The sequence below is a fragment of the Suillus subaureus genome, assembly GCF_016647635.1.
Source record: "Suillus subaureus strain MN1 chromosome Unknown BJ212scaffold_9, whole genome shotgun sequence".
In the NCBI taxonomy this organism is placed as follows: Eukaryota; Fungi; Basidiomycota; class Agaricomycetes; order Boletales; family Suillaceae; genus Suillus; species Suillus subaureus.
The window spans coordinates 657,822-684,230 of record NW_024538565.1 but is presented as its reverse complement, the minus strand read 5'-3'; the positions used below and the strand labels follow the sequence as shown (position 1 = coordinate 684,230).

Here is a 26,409-nt window from a genome sequence, read left to right as displayed (position 1 = left end):
CACCGGTTAGCTCCCACAGGGATGCGCGCCGGACAATACCATGTGATACCTTGTATCTGTTGATGCGTACGTGAACCACAAAAGAGGATGAGTCACCCTCGTGGCGTTTCACTAACTCGGAGCTTTAGAGTCTAGATCTTCATGATAAATGTATGAAACATAGTTAATGTGGTAGCCGAGTACCACGTGGAGAGCTGGTTGGCACTGGCGGTCTAGTCAATCGGAGCGAGTGAACCTGTGAGTTGTGATTTCAGTGTTTTTGATTGACGATATGAAGGTAGAGGTTAAAATTGCTCACAGAACTCTAATCTTCACCATGTGGCTACAATGTCTTCAGCGTCCCGAGTCGACATTTGTCATGCTGTAAGTCAAGCTATATTTGACTCACCCAATGATATTGTGATCTGGTGTGATTCTCTCATATTCTCCGCCGTGCTGTTGCACCAGTGATAATGACAGCGAGGAGCCGCGCGCCCGATGACTTGTATAACGAAAACTCTGGCACGGAGAAACAATCGTCCGAGCTTTGTCCGCAAGGCCAGGCAGCCCGAGGACATATCGGTTTCATGGCCAAACAAGCATGGATATCTGTGGTAGCTTTGCCAGCAAGAATGGAATTAGGTTGTCTTGCATTGGGAGATCATCAAGCCCCTCTGCCCAGACAACATACGTGAAATGCGTTTTCCGGTGTTAAGCATGCCTCCGTCTGACTTCTGTGACAAAGAATGCAAGGCAAGGCAAATGCAGTCAGCAGTTCGCGGAACGAGGAGCACTCGTTGTCAACCAAGACATAAAGTTCCAGATCTCATTTTGTTACAGAAATGGCAGCGTGGAATGATGTGCGGGGTAATGCTGACTGGAAGAAAACCACTGGATTCCGACCTAGCCCAGGCAAGAAGTGTCGCCTAGTCTTGGCACGATCTCCTCTCACATGTGGTTGGACCGAAGCTGTTTAATAGTATGCGAAGTCTCTGCAACGAGGTAACACGCGTCGATACCTATTGTATTTTTTTCTCGGGCACATTTCACCCTTGGGTGAAAGGTGACGAAAGTCCGTAGATCTATGCTCGTGCGTCCTCCAACTCCCCGAATCACGGCCAAAGGTTGCAAATTTACGATATCCTGGATGTTATGTAGCAGCAGCCCATCAGGGATAACTCACGAACCTGGGCTTGACTGGGTCGATACTCACTTCCACAATACGAGGGGCAAGGGTATTGGTTTGGGACAAGCGGTAGCCAGCTCCTGGATACGCAGCATCGCATCCTCGTGTTTATTTGAATGATACGCTTGTAGAACCAATGGGGCCGGAAATATCATGCGCGATGCCACAGGGGTTTCTAGCGCTGATGATCTCGATGCAGCGCGAGGACAAATGGACAGGGGACTGCTGGAGCTTGATATTCATGTGTCCTATCGACACAGTCCTGATAGGACAAAGTCTCCAGAGAGTAGTCCTCAGCGATGCGTGAGCGCTTGAGCTCATATCTATTAGAAGGTCGGTCCAATCGAGTCAAGTGACTCCCAGTGCGGGGAGATATCCTGAGAATGAACTTTGAGAGGAAAGACCGTTGGCGCACAGTACCTGAGAAACATCCTGGAGCCGATCAATTCGATGCAGCAAGAGTACAAATCAAGGCAGACCAGAGGGTGATGTTCATTTGTTCCATTGGAAATAAGATCTTGATAAGAAAAACCAACATACGGTACTCCTCGGCGATGTGTGAACTCGTATCTATTGGAAGGTCCATCCAATTTGAGTCTGGTTTGATGCAGCAGAACGCAAACGCATGAGAGAGAACTTTGAACGAGCACCGATGACCGGGCAGGACCTAATTTCAGTGATTGAACGGAGAATACCCCTGGTGAACGAAGATACAAGCGAGGCGCCCGGGCGTGCCCGGGAGACTTCTAGGGATGATCAGCTCAGTGTAACCTGGATGCAAGCACAAAGAACATGTAGACCGAAGGTTGGCGTTCATTTGTCTTTATTTTACTGATGTCCGACCTGGCGACTCCGTGGACCCAACTCTATACAGTCGTATTTTTTTCACCAATATTAAGATCCCCCATCGATTCTCCACACTTCCATTCCCCCCTCGCCTCCAATGCCCACCACATCTCTCACCCAATCCACCGCAAGCACCTTCATCCCATCCCAGACCCTGAAGCTAGTCACAGCACTTTTCGTGCTCCGCAGGTCCCAAAGCCGTGCAACGCCATCGTAGGCACCAGTTACTACCTGCTGCTTTCTGCTCTCAGATGTAGCAATGCAAGATGGAGTCGCGGAGTGCATCATGATACCTGTGGAAGACGAGAGAGATGAAACACGGAGATCGAAGATAGAGACAGTGCGGTCTGTGGATGCACCAAGGAGGGTATTGCCGTCGGGTGTTTCAGCGAGATCAAGCATCGGTCGCTCAGGGACGTTCTGATTAGGGGAATATTTGGCTTAGCTCGGGCAGCGCAAAGATAAGACTTACAATAGTGTTGATGCACACGCCACTCTCAACGTCCCAAGTTCGGACCGTCGAGTCAAAACCACAACTGTAGGCTTTCCCTTTTGCATGCTCGCCGGCAGCAAATAATGCTTTTGACACACGTGCGGTGTGCGATTTTAGCACTGCTATTGGTGCTTTCCGTTTTATGTTTGCAGAGGCAGTCTTACGCCGCTTTTTCCTGTCATCCTCGCGGTCTAGAGGTACTTGGTGGTCATTGGGTATTGAGGTGTCCCAGACACCGATAAGGCCGTCCCACGAAGAGGTGAGGAGGTGCGAACCAGATACATCAGTAGATATTGAAGATAGTGGACTGGTGTGTAGATGTAGAGAAGTCACGGTGGATGCACTTGGGCCCTCAGAGCCCAGAAATATGCGGGTGAGACACGCGGTGAGGTCATGCGACGAACTTGCTAGAATGCGAGACTCGGTTTCTGTTGACGGCGATGGCACGACGCAGACAGAAGTGATGGGTGCTTGGTGCACGGAGATATCAAGGAGGGGATTTTGGGAATAGTCGAAGAGACGCAAGTGACCGTCATATGATGATGTTACAAAATGCCTGTAGTGATAACTGGAGGTTTAGTAGATGGATCGCGAAGTGATGGAACATACTGAGGTATTCGGCATGATACCGATGACACCCAATCCTCGTGGGGAAGCTCAGATATGCGCTGGGGAGGCATAACACTTTCGAAATACTCAATTTCTAATGTATCTTCCTATGACAATGTCAGTCTCTCCCTCAAACCAACTTAATCACTTTTCTCACCTCTCCGACACCCTTTTCTGCGCGCCATTCCAATAGGGATGTTCTGAGGATTTCACCATGGACAAGGAAGTCGAATGGAATAGGCCTGGGGAGGTCGAGTGCTTTGTTGATGAGCTGGGAGAGCTGGTAGCGTTTCCAATCCAATGGGATCATAAATTTTTGGGAGGGGAGTGCATAGGGCGTCTTGGTCGTAAATACGACAGGGTGCGAAGGCACTGCGGACGAAGACGAAGACGCCATTGTTGACGCGTTGAAACTAAACGGTGAGCGCAATCCCTAGTACCTAGGCCAAATCCACGATATTTTTGTGGCAGTGCACGTCACTGCATGTCACAGGGCCAATACTGTGTCACAAATCCTAGGGTACAGTCTTACCATACAGATCATGTTCAAACATCATCCTATGTGGCTCGAAATGAGTTCCAAATACTTTGGATCCTCCCTAATGATCATCTACGTACAGGCCCTGAGGCCCAGTGAAAACTGACTGTGACGGGAGGGGTTGTGGTGTGACGACAAGTGATTTTGTCAGCATCTCGGTGGAAAAACATACGAGAACATGATAAGACACGTAGTGAGCGAATCCGCACATTTCAATATATGCGGGGGCGAGTTTCCTCATGTACATAGGTGCTTTTTTCAATGTAAAACACATTTGCGCATTTGAGCGCATATACTCGCTCCCTTTGCCAGACAGTTGAAAATGTGCGCAAATATGCTCGGATAATATTAGGCACTGTAGCAACGGGGGTACAAAAGGTGGTACAAAAAACCTCCAAAACACAGATAGCGGCTTGAAAACATGATGCGTGCGGATAGCGGCTCGAAAACACTTGCAAACGTTGTAGGAAATGAGAATGTCGGATGGTGCAGGATCGATGGTGCAGGATCGGATGGTGCAAAATCTAATAAAGTCGTCCTTCGGAGACAGTTTTGGTCCATGTATCGGTAGCGACCTAGTAGATGATGGTTTAGCAGGTCTATCGAGAGAATCAAGGACTTACGAGTGCAGCTGCTTCCTCATCATATCCCTATCAGTCAGCATGAATGAGTCAATACAAGTGATTATACCACAAGAGATTATACGACTTACCTTTCGTTGCTCTGGTGTCAGATTCCCGTAATAAGCACAAAATTCCTCCGTCGTCCCAACGACTTTGAGTTGCTTGAGCCACCGAAGAGCACATAAATTCCTGCAATGCATTAGTAAAGCAACGTCTGAAAAAAAAGACTCATACCGTCCGTTCTTAGTTGGGCTTGGGCGCATTTTCACGATCTTGCAAGTTCCTGCCTTGACAACTTTGACTTTCGGGACGTTGGAATTGGCCGCGGCTTTGTCGGACAGGACAGATCCTTCGTTTGGTGACACAGTAGGGTTGCAGTTGGAAGGCAGCGGAGGGATTTTCACGCCAGCAGCAGCCAATGCGAGTAACGAACTGAAGACGATTAGTAATACCAGTCAAAGCAACATGTATGACAAACATAGGATTAGAGACAGTAATCTTGATTGGTATGCCCCCAATACCGAAAGGAACGCCATATCTTCGCAAACGCCGCACGTCGAGACGCACTGTCAATAGCCCACATCTTAACATCCGACAAAATCACCCCACACCTCATCCGATACATCAATAGCACTGGAAGATTCAAGCCAATATTCGGTGAGAATTAACATATGTAAAAGAACATAACACACCACAGTAAAAATGTCACAGGGAAACATACCCAAACCGCACATACCAACCCGAACCATACACTCTCCCATGAAAGGATCGACACTCCAACAAAGCTGTCACTGACGGGAACCACAGAAGACACGATTACAGAGGAACCACATAGCAAAATCGAAGAACGAACCAGACAAGACAACGAAGCTACGACCCTATAACCAACCTCCCCTACTAACACGTCTTCCTCCCGCAGCTTTCCTTTCGTGCCTGCTCACCTCGGTGACAGAGTACATGTCTGCACCATAAATGAAAAGCATCCAAACCCCCCAAAGATGAAAGATAGCTAATGACGAGACAATGTCCAACATAGGGTCTACGACCCCAAAGGACTAAATCTGAAGCAAAAAAAAAAAAAAAAAAAATCTTGATTGGTGTGGATGTCGTAGTAGTCGCATGTGGTGGCACATTCTCCTTTTCGGCAAGTGTATTGGCAGGACAAAATGGCTGAGTGACGGGATGACTGGTAGGGAGAGACTTGGGCTCTTCAATGAGACAAGAAGCCTCCGTAATGATGATGGTAGGGGTGCTTGCTTCGATGGCACGAGGACTCGGCTCTGCAGTAACAACGGTGGGAACGTTTACGTTCTCCGAGTCCGCAAGATGCAGAGATGGTGGTAGTACTGGGGGAGGAAGTACTGCTGGTGGTATCGAAGGAGTTGGTGGCAAAGAAGGGAGAATTGGTGCATCCAGAGTAACTAGAGTAAGGTAATATTAGTAGGGTAAAGCAACTCGAGCGAGAACTTACATTTGGCTTTCTTTTCTGGGACCTCGGACTTTGAGTGCTTCACTTTCTTGCGCTTCTTACCTTTTGTGTCCGAAGAGTCTCCATCGTCGCTGTCGTCATCACTGTCGTTGTTGCTGTCCTTCCTCGATTTCTAGTTGCCATTGTCGTCAAGGTGGTTCCGTCGCCATGCGGAGTAAGAGGACTTGCAGAGATAATCTAGTTTCCATCCGTCGTGAGCAAGAGTAAACAATGGGTAAGATCTTTCCATGAGCGAGTGAATAAATTGGTTTCCTGTCGAGGCCAACTTGCCCCATGACTTCGGTGCAAGCTGACGATTTACGAGCTCTGACCATCCTCCACGCAGAGTCTTGCGAATAGCTTTGACCGTCGCCTCAGGGACCTGTTCTCCGTTTTCGCCTTCGAGATAAGGAATCTTCCCGCGATGAAGCCCTTGCGCGCTAGCTCGTTCAGCCCAGTCCAAGAATGCGTCCTGGGTCCAAAATTTGACCTTAGGATGCGTCTCACGAGTGGGCCGTTTGGCGTTACTGGTGCTGGGTGCCGATAGTGATAAGTGCGTGCCTTTGGAGCTGAGAGACTCCACAGCTTCGTCAAGGCACACAGAGGAGGCGAGCTGGTGAAACATTGCCCTATCATTACATTAGAGAATGCACATGAAGTACATACAAAAACTTACTGGATAGTATCACGTTCGATGGAGAGTTTGGTGACCTGCGCTTCCAAGATCCCACAATGCTCTCGCAAGGCTTGGTTTTCGTGCATATATGCACCCTAAAACATACAGTAAGTTAATAGAAACAGTAGCAAATGACTCACCTGCTGAAACAAGCTGAACTGTGGCTGCGGGACTTTCAATGGGGGCGGCGAGAATGAATCTGCATCGGGTGACGTCATATTTGTCAAGGTGGGTCCAGGAGAAGGCGTGTAAGACCCTGAAAACGCGGTGTTGTTCCAGAGGCTAGAACCTCCCTCGCCAGCCATACTGAACATACTAGAACTGTAAGAATTATAAAGTCAGTGATAGGACAGACTGGCTCGATATAAAGTAAAAGCAAGACTGTCCGAGTCTGTATTCGATATTCTGTCTCCGCCGGAAAATACCGAATCGAGAAACTTGAAGTTCTCGGTCTCGACACGGTACCTTTCATTTCACAACTTACCACACATCGATGTCTTCCCCGACTATCATTAGCTCATCCAACATCACGATGCTCGGGGATGTTGTTGTTGTCGAGATCGATGGTTTAGACGCGTCATGGGCTACTTATGTCTTGTCTTTAGACATGGAATCTCCTGGACGAAAGGTGAGTGTTTTTTGGTGCTTATTCGCTGATTGCTCGCGCAAATCAGGCTCAGGTGGGTCAGGTTGGGGCGAATCAGGTTGGGGCGAGTCAGGCTGGGGTAGGTCAGGCTATGATTCATATGTAAGGCTAAGTGAGAGTTCGGTAGGGAATTGCAATTAAAACGATTCTGAAGAGAGACGAGTTGGATATCTTCGAGACGAGTTGGGAATTGGCCGTGACAGAGACTTTCTGAAGGACTTTTCGGTCGTTCTTGGAGCGGGAATCTGACTCTAAGATTCGCTGTAGGTAGGAGAGTACATGAGCAGTATATATACGTTTTCGAATACTTGACTAGGCCGGAACGAGAACATGAAGCGTAAGGCGAGGTGAAAATACTTCGGTGAGACAAGGAGATGGTGAGGTCTGAGCACAAGGTAAGGTAACGAAAGAAATGGACAAGGGAGATGAAGGAATGTATCCACGTAACTCGGATGCGAAGAGTTGCGCTCTTCGCATCAATGAGTCACGTGGACGATTGCGACCGCGTGGTTCGTTGGTGTTCATTTTAGAGCTTGGTCGGGGTGTAGAGAATATGGAATCCTTACACATATGATTATTAGGAAACTATATATCATGATAATGATAAGAAACGTACTTGATTAATATTGTCGTCTGTCTCGAACTCAGAATTCCGAGCGCGTTTGCGACGTCCAACAGTAGAGTTGTCACTGTCAGCGAGTCGTGCGCGTTTGGCAAATTCCCGTAATGCAATAGTTCGACGGGCAGTGTTAGTAGACAGAGCACCGTGACCAGGAGGATCAGGGTGCTGGTGTGCAGCAGGTTCTGGGGCCAATGCATGATTTTGCTCAGCCGGAAGATATACCATATGCTCTGGTAGCACCCTGCCCAGACGGATTCTCTCTTTCTCATCTTCTGGGGCCTCTTGTAGATGTCGGCGCCAAGTTGCTGCAGACACGTTGTGTGGCCTACCGAAGTTATATCTCGAGCACACACAGAGGTTGGAATTGTCATTGCACTCATTCGTAGTAATAGGCATTGTTTCGATTGTTATAACGGAGAGAACCGCCTCAATGCAAGCACCAGCTCCACCTAATTATGCTGTTCGACCCCCGGTTACACCAAAGAGAGTTACTAGGCAAGGTGGGTAGAGCTCGGACAGCACGAGGAGGCGACTGTAATGTTGCGATGCATAGCATTTGCACAGCTGCAATGTGTTGCACTCGACGTTTACCTATTTCGACAGCGAGAAGCAGATTTCAACATATTACTAATACGGTAACTCTCATATAGACATACCCTGCCCTCTGTCGTCACAACCAGTTTTCACTGGGCCTGAGGCCTGAAGTGCTGCATTCACTTCTCATCATATCTACAATACTTGTCCTCCGCGTTCGTACTACTCGGGAATAATGCATAATGTAGTGTGCATCTTGTGTTTGTCTTGTATTGCCTCTAATCATTGATCTAATGCTGGTTCTCAGATGCAGTGTGAAGTATTTCGAGCTCGACCCCACCTTGTCGAGTCTGATGCAGCTTCTGTACCCTGTACTACCAAGTCAAGCCTCATTCAGAAGTACTATGTAGGTTGGCAAGCACTACTCAAACCACAATAACTTCTCCCCAGGATCCTCGCAGCCTCCATACTAGTGTCAACCTCCACACTTACCTATGCTACATCAAGGCCCACTTGCATGCCGCGTCAAACTCCACCCTGCGTGTCGGAACTGGTGTCTTTGCGCGCTCCGCTTCAAATGCCCTATCCCTCCCTCAACTCACGAGACACCTTTGCTTCTCATATTACTTCGCTTCGGGAGCTCCTTGGCAGTTCTGACTTGAACCAGTGTGGTGCAGAGGCATATCCCCTGCCAGACTACTACATCTTGCGATCAAAGAACCTAGATGGTGCGAGTGCATACAGATTACCATTTTGTAGCGATATCTCATCTCACGAGCATGCAAAAATCACACGTTGGTTCTCTGAGAACATTCCTGGTACTTCTGGTCAAGTGAGATCAGCCCAAGCTATTTTCAACAGCTCGCTGTTGTTCCATTCCTTGTTCCGATTTTGGAGGTGTTTTTTAATCACCAGCCTTCCGATGAGCAACAACGGGTGAAAGCGTGCGCCAAAGGCATGCCACCAAGCCATTTTCGAATGATAAGCTTTCCTGCTGACAACTTCCTGACTGACGTAGACCTCGAGTGTCCGACAACACTAGAAGCAGGACCTGCAGGCAACCAGCAGTGGATTTTGGATGCTGGTCAACATCTCAGACGGTGGAATGTATATCTCAACACAACGATAACTCGTATCCGAAGTCACAGCTCCTCCGCTGCTGGCTGAAGAAGAAATTTCGCACGTGAAACGTCGCCAGTTGCTGCCAGCTGGAGAATGTGTGCTCGTTAAACGTTGACGTGCTTCAAAGAGGGTTCAGAGGAGGAAAATAAAACACACATTGGCTGGTGTGGCTAGCAGTATGCGCCTCTATAATGAACAAAGTAACGAAGGAATGGTCATGAACCCGTGCAACTTGATCTGGAGGTCGAATATAGAACATAGGAACATTTGCACTGCTGCATCCGACTTAGTTTGCTGATGTTGGATGGAAAAAAAAAACAAGGTGCAGTGCACGGTGTCCCAAACGTGTGACTGCCTGTTATTGGTCTTGTCATGGTGAGCGCGGTAGTCCTGGCTTCTATGTAGGTGTGGGTTTGACTTCAATCGTACAAACATCGAGGGAGGGATTCCTTGATGAAGTTAGTGCGGATTGGCCCATCCGTGATTGGGATGTTTAGAGATGGACGAATATAATTGTTTGGACATCATGCCAAACGGGCCAGCATTTCCTCATGGTCACCTTCCATTTGCTGCTCTCAAAATTTTATTGATAACACCGAATACATACTATGACGAAAATATCGCCTAAACCGATGTCTCCTTGAAATCTACTTCGGGACACCAAATAACTACATAAGTACTACAACGAGGCTTGGAATGGAGATTAAAAAATATAATTCCTGCTCCTTACAGAGCACCAGACAACCGTGTTACACACCACTGCCAGTTGATATATGCACGCACTCCTGGGAAGTGGTTGAAGACATGCCAGGTGCTGCATCGGAGTTGGCCACGAGCTTAGCGTGATGTTCTCTAACACCAAGGATCAGGCGGGGTCCCAGCACAGATAACTGCACCGCCCTCGCAACCTGAAGAAACCCAGTATAAATCTGAGTGCCCAGAGAAACCTTCCGTAGTAATGATGAACCATGGTCGTATGCAGAGGTAAGTGAAAAATTGACATACCGCTGAGAGTGTTGGGGAGAATTCAAGAATGAGGGTGAAACAAGAAACAGCAACAAAGCTAGCATGTCCGATCCTTTAGCGGAAATGGAAACCCATATTCACGGCATGAACTCACCTCGTGAAGTAAAGCATGTGAGTTTTAATCAACACCGTGAAACAGTCCTTGAAAATCCCTCCTGCCGAATGTTGTCGCAGCTCACGGAAATGTTTTACCGCAATCCAGACTGTCAGACACAGTGCGAGGACTTCCCACACAGTGGAAAATATCCAAGCAATGTCAAACAGAAGTAGGACATGTTCCCCATCGCCAATAAAGCACTGGTAAGTGCCAGAGAAAATGAGTTCCTCTGGTATTAATCGATGAGATGCAAATTTTTTGACATTCATAATTAAGCGTACCCCCTGAACCATGTATCGTTATCATTACAGCTACCACTCCGACGAAAATGTTGTTAACCAGGAAGGTAACAATGAGAAAAATCAGGACCATTCTGGATCTTTGATACATGGCATGTAACCGAGTGATGATGATAACTTGCACCATGTTTCAGTCTGGTCAACGTCACTGAGGTCTCGCAAGTGCCAAGCTCACCAAACAGCATTGTAGATACCACAGCACTTATCCAACTTCGTATGATGTACATAATAAAGCCTGACAAATCCAGTCAGTGACCAGCCTCGGGTAGCACACACTCCAAACAGACTCACATCTGTGGCAGTATAGTGTGATAGTCATTAATGAACCAAGTTAGTAAAGAGCCACACCCACCCCTACACGGCACAGTGGTTGACTGGAGGGGAATAGCATACATCTGTGCAAGAGACTCACTGTATCTGTCAGCGAGATGGTCGGAACACTGCCTGTATGCCGTTGGTCAGAAGGAACAAAGATAGCAAATGTACTAAGGAGACGTGCTCAGTATGCCCAAGCTGAATATGAGAGATAGGCAATTAGCACAACACCGATTGTTTAGCCTTCCGAACATACGCAGTATATAAGATTCCAAGGTAGCGTACCTAGGATATTTTCAAGTCAGTACAATGACAACCGTGCGGGAAAGCTACATACACCGAGATACAGAATTGTCATCGGGGACCAGTGTTGCCTCTGGAATTAAGTGTATTTTCATTTTGTGTTCCTCTGACATGAGACTCTACTCACCCAGACCAGTTCGACCTATAAAACCATTCTTAGCAAAATGGCTGCTCCGGTCATAGCATCAACACACCTCTTGTCCGAATGTAAGTACTGAAAATACTTGTAGATTATCAGCAGTCCTTTGATATTATCATGCTTACCCCAATCATACATTACTCCAACAAAGGCGGCAACTGCGAAACCGCAGTCAAGGTTAGATTGAGACATCGGCGACAACATCCGACTGCTGCACACGAACCTACGAAATAGCTTACAGAACGAAACGAGTTAATGGCCGACCACCAAATGGGATCATTTGAGATTATGGTCATGTTGGTAGAGAATGGGGGTAGTAAGTGAGCGGCGAAATTGGTGGCCATATGACGATGGCGTTCAAGCTAGATATAAATAACACCACCCGACGCCATGATATAACACAGCGTCGCTCGAACGAATGTTGGTTGTGAAGCTGCAAAGCAGTCGGGCGTGGGATGTCCGAGTCTGGAAATGACCGAAGAACTATCCATGGTTTCCAACACCATCCCTATAATATTTACAAGCAGAAAAGACTAGCAGAAAGAAGACCCAGACATTGCCCTTACAACCACAGCCTCAAAGTTGTACAGGCTCATGGTATTCTCGATTAGCGCTGGTGTCATAAACCTTTCGCGTTTCGGTCACGGGAAACGATGTGGTATGCGTCTTCAGAGTTGTACTGTCGTACATCCTCCCTTTCTTGAACGTCTAGGAGACCTTTGTTGTTGTTTGAGTGGCGTCTCAATTCTGGCTCCGCCACTTAGCCTTACCAACATCATGATGTATATTGAACCTCGAAACTCGCCGACACACTTGTGTAACCTATGCGCAAGCAACACCTACAACCCCTATAACACTTATCATATCTGACACTAGTTCTTCCAAGCCCTTTAAAGTCTTGAAGCCGGTGGACTTTGATGGCTCCAAAGAAGCACTCGTGGTGTGGTTCCAACATGTTCTGGGCGCAGTGGAGACCGTGACATGCGGATAGCCAACCTTGCAAATTTCTCTAGGGGTGCGATACAGACTTCCTGTAGCTTTTTCTCTCGGCAAGTTTCTCGATGGTCTCCTTGCTCAAACCCTTGGGAGAGGACTTGTCCAGAGTTCGGCCGGCGCTCCACGTGGTCGAGGAGGATGTCGGATTTAGTGAAAACAATGGAAATTTTGACCCGCGTTGGCTGTGATCTGTGCGGAGCGGTAGTGTTCCATCAATGTACTGGTTCCCAACTCTCCTTCACACTTCGATGTGAGGAATTGCTCCACGCCAGTCTCTAGTAAATGCCAGCCTGCGTGGGGTATTTCAAAGCAAAGCCATGTATGTCGTCAGCTTGCTGTACAGACGCGCTAAGATGGAGGTCTCACCAAACAGCATGTAGCTGATCTTTCAGATCAGGCATTGCTCTGTGACGATCAATGAAATCTCAGACTATATCGAGGTTGTCCTTTTCTGCTGGTTCAAGACCTTTGCCATTGTGGAGAACAAACCATCATTTTGCGGTGAGATGAGCTCATGGTCCATGCTGGCCTCGCCTGGCTTATCGTGCGAAGAGGTCTATTGACAATATGAGTAGCTGTGCTCGTTGAAGTGTCGCGTTCTACCCACCGCATTTCGCACTCCAAATGCGTAGTTGATCAGCAAAAACTTGCCAACGCCAGTCTATGAGAAGTTTTGTGTCAACACTGAAGTAACTGGTGCCAGAGATGTAGAGAGGATAAACCAGCATTGAAGCGTCAAAGGATCTAGCCATGCTGAACCCTGATTCGAGTTGGAGAAGACTCCGTCGCAATGGATGCCGTGTAGGCTATGCGTCAGCTACGCAGAAGGGAAGTATCCTCCTGCACCACCCAGACTAGCTATTCACACGCACGCCTAGCTCATTATGAAATGGAAGACATGTAGGTCAAACGGTGTGTTTGTGTCAACTGTTGGTCATAAAGCTTGGGATTGGTCGAGGTGTATGGAAGCATACCATGCCTGGTTCAACGGATTAGGAAGCAAGATTAGTTGATACATCTGCATCATTACTGACCTGATCTATGAATGTTTGAACTTTGAACTTCTTCACCTTTTAATACCTGCAAACACTATCCAACGCGCACCCCACAGCTCCCCGCCTGGTACTGCGTTTTGACGAAGTCATACAGCAAGGTAGCTGCAGATAGGAGTCACCAAATGTCCTATTCATAACTTGATACTAGTGGTTGATATACACACGACTCACATGAGGTGCGATGTGATCGGTCGCCGAAGATAGTACCAGATTGGCACGGTCTCCTACCGACTAGGGGGGTGAGCTGGGGTGAGAGACCGCGGGAGTCAGACGTCAATGTAGCTTTGATCATTCGGAAGTGACGGAATCGTAAGAGTGGGCAACATCCAGGTACCTGAGTACTAGCCATAATGATCACTCAAGGCAGTCAGTATCTCGATCTCAGGTCACAGGATCCGTACCTAGCAGCTGGTCTCTAAAAGAGGCACGGTGTCTTTGTACAAGCGCGTACCCTTTTCATCCCTGGAGGGCTGTTGACGCGGAGATTAATAGAGCAGCGTTTAATTTTGAAAGGACACTAGACCCAATCATCGTTTCTAGTGGTGTCGACGCACGACGCAAAAATTTAGAGGGTACTTTTATCCTGCCCTTCACGTGCACTTGGCGCAACACGTTAGAAGCTATGTGACACTTGACTGGCTATTAGGTTTATCGCGTGTTCTCCTGGCTTCTGTCTGGATAAGTATAAGATCCCTGCTTGCCCTTGTCGGATCATTGTCTCTTGTCTTCCCTGCAGAGCTCTCATCACTTGGACACTGCATTTGCACTACTGCAATCCACACAAGAGGTGAGCGAAGCTTGAAGCTCTGTACCGCACAATTGATTGATCCTCGTCTAGGTCGCATCGGGCATACGTGGAGAACACATTCCACGCAACCCTTCTGAGCGTCAAGTTTTCCCCCCATTTGTTTGCACTGCATGGGTGCAGTTGCTTCAGTACTCCCTTTCCTAGGCTTCCCTTCGGATGATGGTGATGAGGGTAGTGGTTATGGAAGATCCGAGCAATGGAGAGTAGAACAGAGGGCAAGGGAACTAGAAGCACAAGTGCATACTGCGAGGCAGGAAGCGGAAGAGGCGAGGCGCAGGGCAAATGAGGCGGAAAGCAGATCTAGAATGGCCCAAGAAGAGGCCACGTTATCATGGGAGTGAGCCGAAGCCACAGAAAGAGCCAGGCATCTCGCGGATGAAGCAGCAGAGGCTGTAAGGAGACGTCAGGAAGAACTGCAGCAAGCGTTGGATGAGGCTGAAGAAGCTTTTCACAGAGCAGATGAAGCAAGACTCGCGACTGAGCGTAGATGGTTTGAAGGAGTTCGCCCTGAGCGCCGCCCTTCAGATCAAGAGATTATTGAGATGAAAGCCCGCTATGGTTACAGCCCAAACTTCATTCACATCGCTGTTGTTGGCTCTGCTGGAGCTGGGAAGTCATCCTTCATCAATACCGTCCGTGGCCTGTCCAATAATGATCCCATTGCCGCTCGCACGGGGATTGTCGAAACTACCGACACCGTCACAAGTTATCCTGATCCACGTCCAAACTCCCGGATCATTTGGTATGACGTTCCTGGAGCAGGCACACCAAGCGTACCCGATTGGCAGTATTTCAACGACCTGGGACTCTACATCTTCGACTGCATCATCATCCTCATCGACAACCGTCTCTTGGAATCTGACCTCGCCGTCCTCAGTGCCTGCCAGCAGTGCAGCACCGTTGAGGCATTCATTGTTCGCTCCAAATCAGATCAACACATCAACAACATGGCGTGCGACAAGATACCAGGTTTCGACCCTTGTGATCCTGACACTGATGACGAGACACGTTCTCGTTTTCTGCAAATCAAATTTGAAGAAAAGAGGAGGTTCATCCACGAAACGAACGAGAATGTGCGGAAGAACCTTGAGGACAAAAGCCTCTCTCCTCGGAGGGTCTACATCGTTTGCAAGGACGCCATGCTCGCGAGGTTGCAGAATGCGCGTTCCTCAAAAACAATTGACGAGGCAGAGCTTCGGGATGATGTCGAGGGAAGTGTGCGTAGGCGTCTACAGTCGGGGCGTTAAAAGTAAGTCAGATCGTCTTGCTCAAATGTCGATTGGATTGTAACATTAGTGCTTTTTCTATCCTATAGGTAGGCCCGTACTGAGCCCAGGACTGATAACCCCAAATATTGATAACGTTGTTGGTCCTTTGTTCGCTGGTTTTGATTTATTTTCTTGTGAGCCGTCGGAACTTCTACCCCTCCCCCCAGTCTGATACCTTGTTGCATTCTCGACCCTCGGAAAGGGTCAATTCGTTTTGTTACATTGCAAACACCTGCTTTCTTGTGCCTACATCATTTTGATAATGAATGAAAGTCAAAAGCAAGCATCTCTGTTTCGTTCATCCCTGAACTCACTGCTCAAGCATCGAAGAATCCTTGTGAATTAATGAGAGCGCAAGCGGGTAAAATGTCGGATCCATCCAGTGTATTAGACTCGTGACCAGTCTGACATACGTCCTTTGAGAGTGGGAAATCTTGATGTAGTCAGACTGGTCGACCTCGGAGAAATTTGGCAGGCGAAGCACGGAGTTTGAAAATTGCAGGTGCCTTTTGTGCCAATGCCGTGTCATCGTCCATCATATCATACAGACACTACTATATTGCGAGCCTACCCCTGTTACTCGTCCGAAAAATTTCGGTTCCCCGGAATTGCATCACTTCAAGGTACGAGCAATCAGTGTTCAAACTGTGTGTACAGCCATTCAATGACCCCTGTCACCCCATTACAGCTGAACAACGCATCAAAATTTTTATTGACACACAGGATCTATAAGACCATTCATGCAGGTTCACGCTCTACAGTGCGGGATATGCATTTGAAGCACCCTTGCCACAAAATACCTTCCACATTGGTCACATCTTTCAAAAAGCCTGTCCCAGTCCCAAATACTCACACCAGTCTTGCTGGAGAGGTCAGCCAGGAGAGGACATCTGGGAAATGGAAACTCTAGGTCCAGTCTATGTAGAGTCTACTCTGGGTCCTGTCTGGGGGTGTGCCAGCTGCCTGGCCAGATTAAAGTGGAGTTTAATTCCAAATTGGGATGTATGTAGTATGACTCAGCTAGGGAGTCATGCATGACAAATGCATCAGCCCCTAGCTTGTCACCATTCATGACAACAATGACCCATGTGGCGGGGCCATGGATGTTGTCACCCTGTTTTTGGGTCTCTCCAATGAACCAGAACTCGCAGGCCTGTTGTATTTGTCTTTAACCCACTTCATTCACTCAGCTAGTATGATCAAAGATGATATCCTCCTTCCTCAGCCTCATGCAATCTCTACCTCTTCAGTGCTTCATTTTCTACCACCAAGCATCACTGAATTCCTAGGCGAATCTTTCAGTCTCTCTCAACATGCAGTTCATGTACTATGGCTTGCAGTCAAAGATATTGTTTGGACACTTCCAGGCAAGAACAAAGAACAAGAGGCAATAGGAACAATCTTTTGACACCATGGCTGGCCTCATGGCATAGCTGCCCATGTCCTCTATCCACCAATGAAGATGTGCATCAACCCAGAGTGTCTTGCTCACCAATGACAAACACTGCTCAAGAAGGAAGAGGCTCGATGTATCTTGATTTTCACTCAGTCTGACAGTGTCCATTGTATGTGGTCTGTCCATCTAAGGTGCCAATGTATGTTGCAATTCTTTGTTTCAAGTGTGTATACCAGCTCATTTTATTATCATCAGTGTGTAATACAAACTATCACTACAACTACGCCGTCCATCAAGGATCTAGGACATATTATACTGGTATACCACAATATATCCAGGTCACAGAACATCAGTTTGTTGAGCTGGCACTTGTGATGCATTGGATGGACTTGATGCGAGTACAGTGCATGTTTCTTCTTCTCTGTTTCATGTCTTATAATTGTCTCACCAACAGTGTTTCAGCTACCAACTGTGCATGATTGTACAACAAGGCCCAGGCTCAATGTGATACCCTTGATTATGAGTGGCAGTTCAAGATGTCTGTCACGACAGAAGAAGTCTGGGACACATTTATAATACTTGCTCTCTTGGATGACCATCAGGACCAAGGCACCAGACTCTGTGTCTCCCATGGCAATAACCAGAGTGACCACTTCACAGCTGTGATGCAAGCATGCAATGAGAAGATTATAACTCATGGCCAGGAAGAACTTCCCCATGCATGCCTTGGGTGCATGCGATTGTTCACGATGCCTGATGGCACCACTTATCACACAGAGGTGGTTGTCACTGATGGCATCACTGTTGGGTGTCCATGCTGTGCTGTACCTCATTGCAAAAATGCTCTCATAAGCACCCATCATTGTTTTTGTTCTGCAAACCATAAGTACCTAGAGGCTGTCTGTGCAGTAGATGGATGCGACAAGCCTGTCATCCATGACAAGAGCACCAGAAAGCCTTGCAAAGCCTGTAGCAATCCACTCCACTTGAGGATGGAGGATGCAAAATCAGTGTTATCACAGAGCAGAAAGAGCAAGACACAGAGAATGAAGAGTGTGAAGCTGAATAATGCACTTGCTGCCTCCTCCATTGGCAATGCACACACTCTGGAGGATGTTCTGCCTGTACAGGACATTGATGAATGGTTTGAGCATGACCCATTAACAGGCAATGTATGCATCCAACAGGCTTCAGTGACATCATCTACTGGTGTTGTGGACCCTTCAGTGCTGCTAATTGAACCACAATGCAATTCAGGAGCTTGCCCCAGCAAAGATGAAGTCCCAAAGCTCAAGGTGGTATTCTTCCATAAGTGGACCAACAATGAGCAGCTTTTCATATGCCCTTGTGGTGTTATCTCTGGTCATGGTACCATGTACCATCATGAAGCTGTCTCCAATGTCTTGGTATGCTGAATGACTTATTCCCTGTACAAGCTAACTTATGTTCACAGATATTGTTCGAGAAGATGTTTTCACTTCCATGAGCTTGCAAACCCCACCACCTCATCTATGATTCAAATTGCAACACTCTATGTGAAGTTGAGAGTAGGCAGTTGAAGTTTTTTGAGGGGATGGGCATGTGCATTGACGCCTTTCACCACAAAATGAAACACAAGGCCAGCAATCAGTTCTGCCAGGAGTGCTGTGATATGAAGACCTATCCTGAGCTCCTTGATGAACAGGGCAAGTACTACTTCAATTCCTCCATCGCAGAGCAAACCAACATCTGGTTTGGTGGGTTTCATAATATGTGTCATGAGATGACACCAGTAAAATATGATTTTTTACTTGATGAAGTGATCCTTTGTCACAATTGTGCTACTGTTATTAACTTACATTGCCAGGATAAACAACCTCATCACCCTCATCTCTCCACATAGTACTTACGTCTCATTTCTTTTCATTTACCACTATGATGTGTAATATAGTGAAACATGTCTGTTGAAAGAAAGTGTGAATGTATTGTTTTCATATGATGCAGGAACAGTGTTCAACGAATATTTGTAAAGATATAGGCATGCAAGCTGTTCACTTTCTGGCCTGCAGTTCTAGCTGCACCATGAATCGCAATGGTGACTGTTTGCGATTCATGGTGCAGCTAGAACTGCAGGCCAGAAAGTGAACAGCTTGCATGCCTGTATCTTTACAAATATTTGTTGAACACTGTTCCTGCATCATACAGACATACAGAGTTGAAAGAAAATGTGAATGGATCACTTTCATAACAATGACATGAATACAAATCTACTTGAGTGAATGACAATGACAACAATGAAGGAGGTTAGAGATGAGTAATGACAGTGCAATGTGGATCACTTTGACTTCACAGACTTCTTCTTACTTGTTTGACTGAGTGCATCCCAACATGCAGCCAAGTAGCATGTCCAAAGGCCATCAAGAGTGTGTCCAGTGCATTCATGAGCAAGGAGGGAGGTATTCTTCATGTTGGCCCATGCCAAGTGATTTGCATGATAGGTTGCATGAACAAATGGGACATTGAAAATGAGACTAAAAAGTACCTCTTGGGTATAATGCTGGCGGAGGAGTAGTGAGTCCATCTGCCAAAAAACAATGACCATATCAATTGTATACATGCTACATGGCAAAACATGCTTGCCCTTGCCCTTGTATAGTGGAATGAAAACAGGTATGACAGACAGTGCTTTAGGTTCACCAGAGTCAACAGAAGATGCAGATGATGCCAAATGAGTTGATAGCAAAGAGTCAGATGATGAGATAGAGTCCACAGGAGAAGGGGATGATGGAGGCATTGGGGACATAGATGTTGCTTGTAAACTATCAAAATTCAAGTGCAAGTGTGGACATGCTGAGAGTGGTTGAACAGTTTGAGATTGCACTGGGCTGTGTTATGAACTTGGATAGAGCATCATTCCAATAAAGGAATCAAGGATCAAGGTTGATCAAGGACTAAGCCTTATCGAGTCAATGCCTCCCTCAGGAGCAATCATCTAGACTCCCACAGGATCTAGAGTTCAAATGGGACAAATGGCTAGCCTCCTTCCCAAGGAGCTAGAGTTCAAGTATCAAAGAGAACCAAGTAGATTCAAGTTAGAGGAAATACAAGTGGTAACTAGATTTTATATATGTAAAGGAATTGTGCACAGACCAAGCTGGGCAAAGGGTAACTAGTACTAGAAATGGAAGGTTCATGGGAAAACAAGGTATGAGTCAGAGATAAGAGAGACCATGAGGAAACAGCACAGTGAAAAGGAAGCGTTAATAGTACAGCCATTAGGTGTCCACAGTGATGGTGAGAAAAAGAATAGGGGCACTGTAACAGGCTGCTAAACCAGCAGGGCCACTTGCCTAGAGCTTTGGTTGATGGTCTGGGTGTCACTGGTGTATTGTCAACAATTTCTATCTCCAATGACTCAACATCCTCTGATACCTTGGTTGGTGTTACTAGTGCATCATTGACAATTTCCACCTCCAATGACTCAACATCTTCTGATGCTGGCTGAGGTGGTGATTGCTTGTTTGCATTGATTGCCATATGAAGTCTATCACAGTTCAGCTTCATGTTGGTGCAGAGATGTGCAGGACACATAGACTCCTTGGAGGCATTGTAGAGCTCATCAAAGTTGTGGCAATCAGTTATACCATAGTGCCAGTGTCTTACTACTTGAGGGTCTTATATAAGTTGAGGTGAAATGCAATGACTATCACAATTGTACTTCAATAAGACTAAGGTGCCAGCTCCTCAAGTTCATGGTCAACGGATTTTCTACTTCTCAGTTGATAATATGTTGTTCATGGGTGGCCAAAGGGTAATAAATTACTTCTTTGCTAGATCACTTCTTGATAGTAAAGGGAAGTATATATTTTGTCAGGTTAACTTAAACCTAGTAGGTAATATGGACCTCTGCTGAATTGAATACAATAGACTGTTGTATAGGTGATCCCTGTAAGATAGTATACAACCAATCTAGACTAGAAATACTTTAGTTTTCAAAGGCAATCTCAAGGCCTTCACTTTCTTCATAATCTCACACTATTAAGACAGAAAGAGGGAAAACTCCTGCACTTCAAATCTTACGAATCTCATGGTTTGAGACAAGAAAGAAGAGGGAAAAACTTGTTGATTATGTGAGAATGGAGTCCTTATATACATTTTAGAAACCATCCTTACTAAGCAATGACTCATCACTGGATTGGTAAGAATATGCTTACTAAAGTACATGAGTAAAATATTACAAAGCACTGCAAAATGTTACAAAGCATGACTTATCATGACAAAACATGATAAGTCATGGAAAAATCCTTACAAATCAGAATATTACCAGTCACATGACATGCTTACAAACATATCTGAGTGGTTCACTGATGTAATCAAGTGGCTGAAACTATAAATACAACTAAATAAATAAAGGGAAATAGATGACTAAGCTCATGAGTGAGAAATATATCCTCATACACTCTCCTAATCATCTCCTTTGTCATATGCCATTCTGGACTCTCAACTCTAAATCCACTTCTCTGGATATCCGGATCCAAGATCCAGATCTCAAATGATCTGATCTATCTTTATCTTCCTTCTGGAATCCAAACCCTATATCAGTGCCCAACCCCATTTAGACTTCCCCTGTCTCCAGACTCTGGTTAACCATGTTTCCCTTCTGATTATTGATCTGTTACATACATTTCATTTCCGGTGTTCATTATTTGTGATCCATCCTACTTACTAATAGACTTTGCATATGCTTCATACATAGCCTTTATGTTTGCTGATTGATTCCTATATGATACCTACAGTATATAAACCTCCTGTAACTCTCAGAAATACTTCAGTTTGAATATCATCTTAGTTCCTGCTCATTCCTGTGTCCTCTGGACTCAAGACAAGTCTCCTGTCATATTCCAAGTCTTAGGATTACATCCTAGACTAAATTTCCGACTCTACCTTAAGGTAGTCTATCCTCTGTTAGTTTCTAGTCTGGACTTCGTCTGGATTAGTCTTATCCGCTTGCCCAAGTAACATCTGGACATCCATTGGATTTATCTCACATTTCAGATCTGGACATCCGTTATCTGCCCTAGTCAAATCCTGGAAATGCTGAACAATGGTTCTAGCCCCTGGAAATTAAGGGCACATACTCAGGAAAGGGGCACAGTGTATGAGCTGAGGCCAAGCCCTTGTGATCCAACCCCCTTGAGTACACGACCTTAACATCCTTCTATACTTCTTCTTATATATGTCATGGTATGAACTCCATACCATGCACAACACCAGATGAAGACATGGCACTCAGACTTGAGTGTCAAGGGATGTGAGAGGGAAGCTGGGATCCACTTTTTGAAGTGATCCTCAAACACCTCAATCTTGGTGATGTTCTTGCCAAGGGCAGTGACCAGTTCCGGATCATCAGCCAGCTGATAAAATGGAAAGTATGGGCAGTCAGACACCCATTGGCATTTGACAAGAGTATTGTCCTGAAATTATGAAGATTCAATTCTAGCAGCAAGAGCATGATACAGAGGTACTCACATCATCAAACCAGTTCAAGACAAAGCATTGTTTGGACTTGCACTCGATTTCCTTCTGTCACTCAGCAACTCGCATGCTCTCTAACTCTTTCTGTGCACATTGCTAGAGGTCTTGTTGCCACAGTGGGTCTAGCTGGCTGGTAATATGAGGAGGTTTGGACATCCTTGAGACAGGAGTTGTGCTTGGGCAAGCAGATGATGGTAGGTGTGCTGAGGTATCTGCAGGGGAGGGCATGGTAGGAGAAGGGGCCATTAGGAGGTCATGGATAGATGGAACATGTTCAGGAAGGGGTTGTGGTGCCTCAAGACCATTGGCAACAAGCAATTGTGACAAGGCCTGGTGAAGTTGGTAGTATCCAAACCCTTCAGCATTGAGAGTGACAAGATTAGCCTCCAGATGACTGCTAGCCCCTTCATCAAGTATTGGTGCTAAGTGAATTGTGCACCCACCATCCTTAGTGCAGTGCATCACATATTTGCCCTCAGGACATTGCAGTGCACTTGGTCACCGACACAGATCTCATACACAATCAGGACCACACTTCCAGGGCCTCTTGCTCTGTGAGAGAGCAGGCACCACAGAAGGCATAGCAGATACTGCAGAAAGCCAGGGACTCGAAGATGAATGAGGTATGCAGGCCAGAATTTTTGGGTAGTTGAAAAGTTCTGGGAACCACTTGAAGAAACCACAAGGCCCATGCTGGTAATGATGATGAGGTCAATATCATATCTGCAACAATAGGGTGAGGTACTCACTCATGCCAGCATTGCCATTCCTATCAGACTGACATATTGTCACAGGTACTGCTACTCTGCAGGTCAGGCAGTCCATGACAAGCCTAATGGATGTTGTTCTCAGGGTGGTGCCAGGAATAAGGGGCAGTTAAGGTGGGGGTGCTGGAAGTGAAGCCATGATGGAAATGGTAAGTGGAGAGAGCAAACCATGCCAGAAGGGTGGCAGCAGTGAGGAAACAGCAAGCAGGAGGGCAGCAGGCAAGAGGGTGGCAGGCAAGAGGGTGGTGGGCAAGAGGACAGCATATGGCAGGCATTATTAGGGTGGGGTGAACTAAGTCACAAGCTGAGTCACATCATCCTGATTTGGACTTAAACTCCACATTAATCTGGCCAGGCAGCTGGCACACCCCCAGACAGGACCCAGACAGGACCTGGAGTAGACTCTACATAGACTAGACCTAGAGTTTCCATAAGCCTTACATTCACAGCCAGGAGACCTGTTTCATATGCTGTGAGTCTATTCATCACAACCACACCATCCTGGTCTTGTCCAACCAGGAGACGGGTGGACATGTGTCAACATCCATGATGACTCACCAATCCTCGAGTAGTAGTAGCAGTCTCTTGAGCAGATACTTTGTATTAATTAGTTGCATGCTAAATTGTATCTGTACTGAGCTACAACTCACAAGTGCAACACCGATGGACTAGTCAAATAAATGGTCACAGGTTTGCTGAGGTAGTACCAACCAAACCACAGAGTTGCTGAAAATCAGGCCAGACTGAGACATGGGATCCAAGATAGCCATTGAAGTAGGGTGCAATATCATGTGGGTTGGGAGGAAGGCAGCAAAAGGCAGTGTAAATCAGGGTCATATCAGGTTGGGGGTTTGCAACTGCAAACAGGCCATCAGCACTAACAACTGTATCTAGAAGAAAACCATACCAAGTGTTGGAAGTTCCTCATAGGTAGAAGTAAAAAATGAAGTGTGGTAGATGTCTGTGAGATCCACTGTTGTGAAACATGCACTATTTAGCATTAATATGAAGAGTGAAAATGTACTGACCTCTAAATCCACAATGCTCATTAGCGCACTGCATCAGGATGTGGCCATTTATGGCAGAATCCATGATCCTGGTGGAACAAGGCATGTCCGAAAGGATACCACAAAAACACTTGACAAAAAGCCTGTGTCACTGTAAGTAATCCACGAGGCCATAGGGACAGATATGAAAACGTCCTGATGCTATTGGGCTGCACAAGTCTGTCATTAATAGCAGTGAAGTGAACTGGTAGTACACACTATGCAATGGTAACAATTTGCTTGACCTCACATGAAAAAATGATGAGTTCTGTGCTTCCTCACTGATACTTGATACATGGGCAAAAAATTGCATTGACTGAGTCATTGACTGACTCAGGGAGAGGAAGCATGGCTATGATGAGCGAGAAAAATTCACGGACCTTTATACAAAGGGCCTTGCAGGTTTTTTTCTGATTCTTTCAGTTGGCAAACTGTTCAAAGGTAAATAAATTGAACTCAAGTCCCTGTTCACATCTAAAAGTGAGATTGACAGTCTGACTGACCTATGACAGTTGAGGTTAGTCTGCACTTAGTACATCGCTTGCAGCACTTGACAAGCAACCCACATCCATGGAGTAATGGAATAATGTGTACATGGCCCAATGGTTGATGGAAAATGCAAGGACAGAGGTTTGAAAATGACAGTATGGTGTGCAACATTGAACCACCATAACCCGATTTAGAAATTGATGAGTGAGTGGTCAGCATGCCCATGTCATTTGCAAGCCATTGACAAGAGCCCACGACTGTCACATATACAGGCATGAATTGAATTCAATGAGATGAGTCCCCTCAACTATTCACTCAATCTCTATCTAAAGCATGAGTCTCAGTCATTCACAGATTGCAGCACTTGAACAAGTGCAACATATACTCAATAATGTTGGTTTATCCCCTATCTCTGTGACAACCTCATCCCCATCTCCACACCCATGTCTGTTGCCACACCCAATGACTACTAGTACACCAGGAATTACAGACTCAGCCCCATGTCCAAGATACCAGTCTCCAGCCCCTTATTATTTTATGACTAATGATATATGTATCACAGAGAGCCAACTATGTGAATTGAGCCACCAAAGTCAGCACTGTTGTTGATCATCCTGTTCATGCTATCCTCAAGTATCCCATGACAGCACCTAATGGCATTGCACACTGTTTTGTTGTTAATCCTGCATCCTTCACAGAGCCTTGATCAGCATTCCAATATTCTCTTGGTGGAGGTCATAGTGGGCAAGAAAATGCAGTGTGCCAGCTTCTCCAAGATGGTGCAGGTAATGCTGTCTGTTGTCACCAGCTTTAGTCATTGTGTATGTACATTGGTGTTCCATTCCATTGATTTTATCATGCTAAGTACAAGAACACATACTACTAGGCAATGGCCTCAAGGTATGTACATTCAACAAGGCCAGTTCTAGCAGTGATTATGCTGCATCTCTGACTTCAAGTGGGAGTCCCCCTAGATCCAGTGATGACTCTGCAGAGGCAGAGGTTTTCAACAAGACTTTTGCTTTCTTTTGTGCCATTATGGAACAGGGATGTCATGGTGGCTTTGATGCGAGTCCTGACTTGGAGATGGATGACTTCAACATTTACTCTGAGTTTGAGAATTTCCATGGGAGCTGTGGGGCTCCACTTGTGATATCAGTGAATAATCTTGGCCATCCATATATCCAGTAAGTTTGATAACTTGCATGCAGTGTGCACTGAGTACTAAAATCACACAACATAGCTGCAAAAAATTTGATGCATCAGTCTCTCAAACTCACTCCCATCTTGTCCTCCAAAATTTGGATGAATTCAATACTGAGTATTTGCAGGCACTTGTGGAGAATGATGCAAAGGCAATTTCCTTTTATGAAAAACAAGCCCAGGACAATGGATATGGCCCTCTCATACCATGTTCCTTTGTTGCCTCCCCCGCTGAGCAGAAGCAATGCTGTCATGAGTCATTCTATCAGTGTCACTCGAATTATTATTGATCCTCATCTATTGGGTAGCATATTGGCATTGAAATAGTGAAGGAAATTTGGCTTGT

The 26,409-nt window shown here is 46.2% G+C and overlaps 9 protein-coding genes across 9 annotated transcripts; 3 read left to right on the top strand and 6 right to left on the bottom strand.

The window, feature by feature from the left end:
* Positions 1-1,761: 1,761 nt before the first annotated feature.
* On the bottom strand, positions 1,762-3,606 carry BJ212DRAFT_1061211 (WD40-repeat-containing domain protein). Its single transcript, XM_041328962.1, has 5 exons — positions 3,271-3,606; positions 3,114-3,220; positions 2,484-3,060; positions 1,833-2,431; position 1,762 (listed from the first exon to the last, which is right to left on the bottom strand). The coding sequence occupies exons 1-4, from the start codon at positions 3,508-3,510 to the stop codon at positions 2,060-2,062; spliced, it is 1,296 nt and encodes a 431-aa protein (XP_041195236.1). The 5' UTR covers positions 3,511-3,606; the 3' UTR covers position 1,762; positions 1,833-2,059.
* A 553-nt stretch (positions 3,607-4,159) lies between these two features.
* On the bottom strand, positions 4,160-5,360 carry BJ212DRAFT_1342510 (uncharacterized protein). Its single transcript, XM_041335182.1, has 7 exons — positions 4,967-5,360; positions 4,886-4,907; positions 4,753-4,812; positions 4,509-4,706; positions 4,364-4,463; positions 4,275-4,301; positions 4,160-4,226 (listed from the first exon to the last, which is right to left on the bottom strand). Exons 2-7 carry the CDS (start codon positions 4,897-4,899, stop codon positions 4,176-4,178), a joined length of 450 nt encoding a protein of 149 aa, XP_041195235.1. The 5' UTR covers positions 4,900-4,907; positions 4,967-5,360; the 3' UTR covers positions 4,160-4,175.
* A 360-nt stretch (positions 5,361-5,720) lies between these two features.
* On the bottom strand, positions 5,721-6,783 carry BJ212DRAFT_1061271 (uncharacterized protein). The gene is made up of 3 exons (XM_041328963.1): positions 6,559-6,783; positions 6,419-6,513; positions 5,721-6,371 (listed from the first exon to the last, which is right to left on the bottom strand). The coding sequence occupies exons 1-3, from the start codon at positions 6,730-6,732 to the stop codon at positions 5,876-5,878; spliced, it is 765 nt and encodes a 254-aa protein (XP_041195234.1). The 5' UTR covers positions 6,733-6,783; the 3' UTR covers positions 5,721-5,875.
* A 593-nt stretch (positions 6,784-7,376) lies between these two features.
* On the bottom strand, positions 7,377-8,082 carry BJ212DRAFT_1478930 (uncharacterized protein; the record flags this gene model as incomplete). Its single annotated transcript, XM_041339783.1, has 2 exons — positions 7,377-7,625; positions 7,681-8,082. 2 exons carry the CDS (start codon positions 8,080-8,082, stop codon positions 7,377-7,379), a joined length of 651 nt encoding a protein of 216 aa, XP_041195233.1.
* Positions 8,083-12,530: 4,448 nt separating this feature from the next.
* On the bottom strand, positions 12,531-13,921 carry BJ212DRAFT_1298134 (uncharacterized protein; the record flags this gene model as incomplete). The annotated part of the gene is made up of 7 exons (XM_041332662.1): positions 12,531-12,706; positions 12,739-12,807; positions 13,007-13,073; positions 13,125-13,178; positions 13,552-13,587; positions 13,622-13,674; positions 13,744-13,921. The coding sequence occupies 7 exons, from the start codon at positions 13,919-13,921 to the stop codon at positions 12,531-12,533; spliced, it is 633 nt and encodes a 210-aa protein (XP_041195232.1).
* Positions 13,922-14,490: 569 nt separating this feature from the next.
* Positions 14,491-15,627, top strand: BJ212DRAFT_1478928 (interferon-inducible GTPase-domain-containing protein; the record flags this gene model as incomplete). Its single annotated transcript, XM_041339782.1, has 2 exons — positions 14,491-14,717; positions 14,778-15,627. The coding sequence occupies 2 exons, from the start codon at positions 14,491-14,493 to the stop codon at positions 15,625-15,627; spliced, it is 1,077 nt and encodes a 358-aa protein (XP_041195231.1).
* A 1,120-nt stretch (positions 15,628-16,747) lies between these two features.
* On the top strand, positions 16,748-17,005 carry BJ212DRAFT_1244804 (uncharacterized protein; the record flags this gene model as incomplete). Its single annotated transcript, XM_041329639.1, has 1 exon — positions 16,748-17,005. A coding segment is annotated over one exon (258 nt), but the record flags the coding sequence as incomplete, so codon positions are not given.
* A 575-nt stretch (positions 17,006-17,580) lies between these two features.
* Positions 17,581-19,755, top strand: BJ212DRAFT_1298132 (uncharacterized protein; the record flags this gene model as incomplete). Its single annotated transcript, XM_041332661.1, has 7 exons — positions 17,581-18,450; positions 18,663-18,780; positions 19,056-19,164; positions 19,418-19,479; positions 19,522-19,594; positions 19,680-19,693; positions 19,715-19,755. The coding sequence occupies 7 exons, from the start codon at positions 17,581-17,583 to the stop codon at positions 19,753-19,755; spliced, it is 1,287 nt and encodes a 428-aa protein (XP_041195229.1).
* Positions 19,756-23,667: 3,912 nt separating this feature from the next.
* On the bottom strand, positions 23,668-24,438 carry BJ212DRAFT_1298131 (uncharacterized protein; the record flags this gene model as incomplete). Its single annotated transcript, XM_041332660.1, has 7 exons — positions 23,668-23,744; positions 23,767-23,783; positions 23,884-23,921; positions 23,976-23,993; positions 24,037-24,182; positions 24,233-24,298; positions 24,354-24,438. The coding sequence occupies 7 exons, from the start codon at positions 24,436-24,438 to the stop codon at positions 23,668-23,670; spliced, it is 447 nt and encodes a 148-aa protein (XP_041195228.1).
* Between the last annotated feature and the right edge of the window lie 1,971 nt (positions 24,439-26,409).